Source organism: Hydra viridissima, unplaced genomic scaffold (genome assembly GCF_058129835.1).
Source record: "Hydra viridissima isolate aposymbiotic clone 2 unplaced genomic scaffold, HvirCarnegie_v1 scaffold_1, whole genome shotgun sequence".
NCBI lineage: Eukaryota > Metazoa > Cnidaria > Hydrozoa > Anthoathecata > Hydridae > Hydra > Hydra viridissima.
This window is the reverse complement of record NW_028324300.1, coordinates 21,195,723-21,203,145: the sequence shown is the minus strand read 5'-3', so window position 1 is coordinate 21,203,145 and position 7,423 is coordinate 21,195,723. Positions and strand designations below refer to the sequence as shown.

At 30.4% G+C, this 7,423-nt stretch overlaps 1 protein-coding gene across 1 annotated transcript; it reads right to left on the bottom strand.

Annotated features, from left to right (window-relative positions):
• Positions 1-1,086: 1,086 nt before the first annotated feature.
• Positions 1,087-3,770, bottom strand: LOC149893864 (uncharacterized). Its single transcript, XM_080071761.2, has 2 exons — positions 3,408-3,770; positions 1,087-3,290 (listed from the first exon to the last, which is right to left on the bottom strand). Exons 1-2 carry the CDS (start codon positions 3,667-3,669, stop codon positions 1,276-1,278), a joined length of 2,277 nt encoding a protein of 758 aa, XP_079927887.2. The 5' UTR covers positions 3,670-3,770; the 3' UTR covers positions 1,087-1,275.
• Positions 3,771-7,423: the final 3,653 nt, after the last annotated feature.

Here is a 7,423-nt window from a genome sequence, read left to right as displayed (position 1 = left end):
TATATATATATATATATAAAGGTAAGTATGGGTATTAAGGCCCGGCGGGTAATAAGGCCCACTAATCCAAAGTTAGGGAAAAAATAAATTGTGAAACTTTTTTTCGACAATAAAATATATATATATAGTTTCACCAGCTCCAACTAGGAAATGTCCGGGTCTTGATTGAAACCGAACAAGACCCAACCCGAACGGGTAATTCCGTGTCAAAACAACAACAAAATTTCAAAAAAATAACCCACTATCTCTAAATGACTTAATTCTTTCAACAAAGATACTTAACTAGGCGAAAAAGAATTCCACAAGTTGTTTTAAACAAATCGGAATATTTTAAAAGTTATGCTCGTTTAAAATTCAAAACTTTGTAACATTTTTACTTATCATGCGCCCCTAGCAACGTCCTTAGTAACAAGAAAATTTCAATACATACGTTGTTACCTTAACTATATTATTTCATAATTTGAAATTTTCCACATATTAGATGCTAAACCATAAAATTATACTAAGAAATAATAATTTTTTATATTTATTAATAAATCAAAAAGAGTAAACTGGCATTTTTAATAAAATTTAAAAGTAAACAGGCTTACTATAAGAGGAATTACAGAAAAGGTTATGATCTATATATTTCCAAACTTCATATTCTTAAAGTATATATAAATACCTAAAAAAAAAAAAAAAAATTGAGTTGTTTTTCGACTCACTAATCTAAAAAATTTAATTTTTATTTTTGATTGAAAGAATATTGAGAATGAGACAGAAAATTGATAGGTATTTATGTTTAGGCACAACCAGAAAGTAAGAGTTCTTACTTATGTGTAAAACTACAATATGCATATGTAATAAACTCAATTAAAAATACTTAAATATTAAAAACAGGCATTTTCACTCAGAGCTAGTCAAAAATAAGAGGTATTTTCACTTAGGTATAAAAATGCAATATTCATGACATACATGTCTATGAATAGTATTCATGTCCGTAAATAAACTCAATTTTAAATATCAAAACACATTAATTCTTTGAATTCCATGTTTTTATGAATTGACAAATTTATATTCAAATCAGTGAACTTCTTCACATATTCCTTTGTTTTTCTTTGGACTGTAAAATAAAACAAAATTAGGTAATATTTGTTAACAAATGAAAAAATATTGTCATATACATATCATAGACATATGCAAACTGTCAATTCTAAGAAATAATTGATAAAAGGAAGCAAGCAAATGTTTTTTAAGATTCAAGGGCCATGTTGGTGCATAAATTTAAATCCCACATCAACTTTGCACATCACTTTGCATCTCACAATTTTTAAACTTGTAAGTCAAGATAGGGATAGTGTCATCACTGCAGTATTTCATCTTAACTTCATTTTGACATACAGGAATAAATTCATGAAAGTCTCTTGTTCCTGGTATTGTTTTTACATTTTTAAATCGTTCAGATTGTAATAATCTTGTTTCTATTAAACTTTCACTTGAAATATAAATAAAGTTTATACCTTTGATGTTGTTAGTGCAATATGTAAACATATCACGTGAGTTTAATATTTGATTTGTAGAAACTCTCTGCAAACTAGCATTAGCTACAAGCCGTTTAACTGTTCCTCCTATACCATCACAAGGTTGCTTTCCATGGCTGGTTGCAAAGAAAACCCATTTTGCATCTATTCCAAAGTCTGATTTATGCTGACATAGATTAAAAATATTTTTGCAGTTTTTATATTGAGATGAACAGCCATCAGAAAAGTAGATCACATTTACAATGCTGGGTATCTTTTGCTTTAGATTATTGATAATTGATTTTTGTACCTCGTGAACCATTGGTACATCATGATTGTTATCATCTGATATAATGCAATATGAAGTGGATTGCAACACTTGATTTTCTTTATAGTACACAACTACTGGATGAAGTGTGCACTGAAGATTATTCCAATGAAAACCTTGTACTTCATCCTGCACAACAAAACTATAGCTTTCTGCAAAATCTCCTAGAACTATTGCACTATTTGATGGCAGTTCTTCTTTAAGATTTTTTAAATATTTAGATTGGCATTTAGAAATATATGAATGTGCTGTTAGCTTGACTAGTTTTTCCATCACCATATTTACATAATCTGGTATGCTTACAAGCTGTATAACTAAATCTGATCTATCAGTAGTAACCCATTGGTTAAATTCGATAGTATCTTCTTCCTCAAACTGTCCTATTAGTTCGAATAGCTTTTCTTCTAATTTAGATGTATTTTTTGGACATTGTGTACATCGATGTAACATGCATTCTTTGTTTTGCATATCACAAACAATAAATTTATATAGTTCATGGTAATCAATTTTAATGGGTAGGAGAATTAACTTCATGTTTTGATGGTAGATACAGATGCACACAGAATGGGTTCCTGATGAGTTTGGCAAAACACACCATTTAGGTCTTAAAACACAAAACTTGGAAAAACCTAACTTTACATGTGGATATCGAACTTTAAATGAAACAAATAACTCTTTTAAGCTTGATAAAAGTAGTCGCTTTTGCATATGGAGTTTCCAACTAACACTTACAAAATCCTTTTGACCAGGCATCTGGTGAGAGTTTTCATCATCTTCATAAAAATTTTTTACTAAAGTATTTATTTGATCAGGGAGCATTTTACCTCGCTTAGTTTGTGGAACTGCAAGAATTCCTTCCTTCTTTGCTAAAGATCTAGATTTTATTATTAGATACTTTGAAACACCAAAATACTCACTAGCTGCTTCAATTGACCATTCTTGTGGGCACAAAGTCAATATTTGAATTTTGTCCCTAAATGAACAGCATTTTTCAAGTTTATCTTTTATCAAAACTAACATATTTTCGAACTGAACAACTTTTTTTTTTAAATCAAGAATATATTCATTATCAAAAACTTCAACTTCTGTCAATGGAATTTTTAAAGAACTTGATAACTTTTCTTTGAAAACTGTTGTAATAGTTTTAATTTTTTTTTTCCCAATACTCATACGATTCGCAAATGGCTGTCCATGAAGCTTGACTGGTGACACGCCAATTATACTGAGACAATCCGAAAGTTCTTGTCTGTTTTTATTTATATCAGCTTCTTGTTGAACGTGAAACACATTTTCTTTATTTATACTTTCATTTGTGTAATCATCAGAAATATCAATGTTATCAGTATTAATTTCAGTGGAAGCTTTCAATTTGACTAAGCAATTTGTACAAATTTTTTGACCAGGTACAATATTGAACCTGTTGTTTAAAGCTATGGTTCTTAACGTGACTACTCTGAGAGATGCTAAATTAAAAAATATAACTTAATAAAATAAAATATGCCTAGTATTAACAAACATAAAGACCTTAAAATTATGAAAAAGTAACATTTATAAAAAACTTTATGACAAGCTTTACTAACCTTTGCACGGTCTTTTGTGAACTAACAGTGGATCACAGCATTTATTCTGAAACACAGGGAACTTCTCAAGATAGAACTTTTGATGATGAAAACATAAGTCAATAATCAAATCAGAAGAAACACCAGACCTCAGCGCAACTAAATTTTCCTCATCTGGAGCTAAATCTTTAAAAAATATTATTCCAATGTGGTTTGTATATGTTAACTTGTGACAATTTGATTTTAAAATCAATCCAAGAGAGCATTGTGATGTTCCAGCCATTATCAAAATATTTAATTTCAATATTTTATTTTTCTAAAACCAACATTAAATAAATAATAATTTCTAACATGAGTATTATAATCAAAACTTTATTTTAAAATAAATAAGTGTAATCATAGCTGTTACACTTATTTATTTTCAAAATAAAAATGAATTTCTGGTTTCTTGTCTAACTAATTAAATGGAGCAAATGGTTCTAACATTTGAGTATTATATATAATAATACTTATGTGAGAAATTATAATTTTTTTGTGAGAATTTGTTTTAGTTATTATCTCTCTATGGAGATTATAACCAAAACGGTAAATAAAAAAGCAAAAATAAAATTGCAAAAATAAAACAATAATAAAATAGATATGTGCATTAAAAAGCAGTGAAATAATTTTTGACTCTTACAGGTATTTATATATAAACTATTATTGTAAAGATTTAAAATGAATAGATCAATACCTTTTCTGCAATTAATCTTAAACTATACATGTTTACTGAAAAATTATTGATAAAAACCCGGTTTTCATCTTAAATTTTTTATTCAAATATAAGATCTAATAACTTTAAGTAATGATTTTTGACTTCTTTCTTCAAAAGTTTCTATGCCTATTAAATTTTGTAAACATATAGTTAATGTAACTGTGGATACTTTAACATTTAAGTGTTGCTATAGACGTTGCTAAGAGCGCGGAGAATAAAAAAAATGTAAAAAATCTCAAACTTCAAAGACCCATAACTCTCAAAATAATGAAATTGGCTCCAAATTATTTTTGATTATTCCTAACGACGGTATTAAATGCATTTGTGCCAAAAATCAAGTATTTCTGAGATGGTGGGTTATCTCGACTTGTTGTTTTGACATGGAATTACCCGAACGGGTATTGGACACCGATAAAAGCTAAAAAGAGTTTTATCGGACTCCGATTACCCGAATGGGTGTTACCCGACAACGCCAATAAATCGGGTAGTTGAAATTTTTCATGCCTAACTCAATCTTTCGGGTGTTTTAAGTAATCGGTACCCAAAAATTACTGATATTATCGGTACCCGAACCCGATTACCCGCTAAAATGATAATTCCCGAACGGTTCTATCGTGTATTCGTGAAAAAAGTCCATTTTGTTCAAAATTAATTGATATTACTAAAAAAATTACCTTAAATAGAATTTAACCATAAAATCGCAATAATCACATTTTCACTTGGCCTTTTGGCAGTTAAACAAAATATAATATATTTCCTTATGCAATTCACGTCATTCGTTTGGAAAATTTACTCTTACCATTTATTTGAAATGCTCGACTCCGATTTGTTTTTACAAAAAATCCAAGGTATGCCAAAAATCGCAAAAGCAATCATAAAGCATCATTGTGTGTTTTCAGAACTGTTTCCTTTTCCGTTTCTTGAAATGATGTTAGAAAGGTTTTAATTTTAAAATTTTGAAACTAAAATTGGTTAGGCACGTCTGATTTTATAAAAAAAAACATTTCGAAAATGTTAACCAGCCAGTCAAGTGCTCTGCCATCATAAAGTCCAAGCGATGTTGATATTGAAAACAAAGAAGGATGTGAACGTGAAAAAGAAAATCCAACAGGATCCTCAGATCCAGATGACCTGCCTTCCCATGAAAGCGAAGCGGAGAAAACAGGTTATACATTAGTAGATGTAAAATGCGGGTTCTGGCGCAAGACATCAAAATCGGTAAAACAGCAATCAAGTTAAAGGACATGAAATGAATAAAAACCCAACAATGCGCCAGAACCCGCATCGTATTTTTAAAAAAGACGTCAAAATTTAGTTAGAAATGATCTAATTAAATTATACCATTTAAAATAATTAAATTAAAATAATTAAAAAGTGGGAGTAATAGTCCATCCTAGTTCTTTAAAAAGATGAGAGCAAATATTGTCCTTTTGTTGTAGATATTTTGTGGGAAAGAAAAGTTTTTAATTTCGCAAGGATGATTGCGAGCTAATGAAATTTTTTCTACCAACATCCTTAGACATACCATTTAAATAGTAGATATCATAGAGAGAAGAGAATTTTATATAGTCTTTAATGATTTGCTCTTCCAAGTGTTCAATATCGTCAATTTTTTTTACCAGTGAGGACAAAATAAATAAAATTAGCATTTTCATAATGTTTAACGAATCCGAGTTGCTTGAGGAAAATGAGTATATGATCTTTAGTGATTTTGGAATGTTTTTCTTTTTTAATATTTGAGCTAACAAGAAGGTTTAAAGCTTGAAATTTGCTATATAGTTTTTCAAACACCTCCTTTTGTACTTTGCATTTTTGCGTTCCGCTGTATTGTTTGATGCATTCTTTAAAATGATCAATTCTTGACGAGCTGAACTTATTAAAATTAGACTGGTAATATACTTTGATGTCGAGAGTGTCTTGTTGACTGGAGCATATATGGCAAAACTTATTGTTGCTGTCGTCAAAATCAAATTTTTTTAAGTCCTCGTTTGAACAGTATTTGCACTTATTACAGTATTTTATCTTTTGCTTAATTTTAATATGAGTCCACTTTTTAGATTCAACAAGCCTTAATGCCATTCGAATGTATTGTCTTTGAATGTCTTCTTTTTCAGCTTTAAATTTATCAACTTCTTCAAAAGGAAGCTTTATCCTTAGAATGTCTTCATACCTTTGAATAAGAGGATTGGTTCTTAAAAAGAAGAAGGACTTCTCAATGCGAACTTTTTTAAAGTTGTTAAATTTTTTTGCAGCCTCGATATCATACTGCTCTAATATTTTTTCGTTGAGCAAAACGATATTCACTTTAATAGTTAGCATAAAATCATAAGCTAATTATCAGGCTTGATCGTAGTCCATTAATTAAAAGCAGGGGGTCTGTTTCTATAATGTCCAATAGCTAGCGTGCTGATTTTATCATCTTGTATGGTCCTCTTATCATCTTCAGCGCAAAGTGCAATTTTGTTAATTTCTTCCGTGTAAATATCATGAAGACGAGACCTAATAATTTTCATTTTTGCAAGCGTTTTAGTCCCATTTATTAAGCAGTCGTAGTAATGCTTATGATTAATCTTTTTGTCAACAACGCTCTTCTTAACCCCTTTGCATTTTTTGTGTTCTTCTTCTTTTTCTTCTTCAAGGACATTGTAAGAGTAGAGTTTAGGTCGAAGTCCAACAAACTTTTTAATTTGCCTGCCTCCAGTCTCATCCTTGAACATGCCAATGACCTTTTTATTTGCTCCCACTTTGAACTTAACTCCTTGAACAGCAGGATGTTCATATTTACATGGGAAGGTAGCAGGTCTAATCTTTTCCAATCCAGTAGCAATTTTGGTTTGGATTATGTCGCAGGTTAAAGAAATGTTGGTTTTTGTGTTTTTCTCAATAATTTTAATCGCTGCTTCTTTAAATAAGTTTAAAAAGGCAGCAGGGTCTTGATATAAGACGGAAGATTTATATGTAAATTGCTTGGTGATGTATTTAAGAGCTGAATTAGTTAACACAAACTTGATTCTCGGAGCAGGCACCGGTCTTGGAGCAGGCACCGGCTTGGCAGGACGAGGGAGCAGGCACCGGTCTTTGAATTACATTTTTCACAGCTTCTGTCATTCTTGAAACTAACCCAGGTGGAGCTGACAAGATGGAGTCTCTCAAGTCAATGACTGTCTTTTTCACCGATTCTGGAACATATGAACCAATCGATGCAATAAGGTTGTTAAAGCTCTCAGCAACCACATTTTTAGCAGCTATCGTCATTCTTGATACTATACCAGTAGGTCCAACA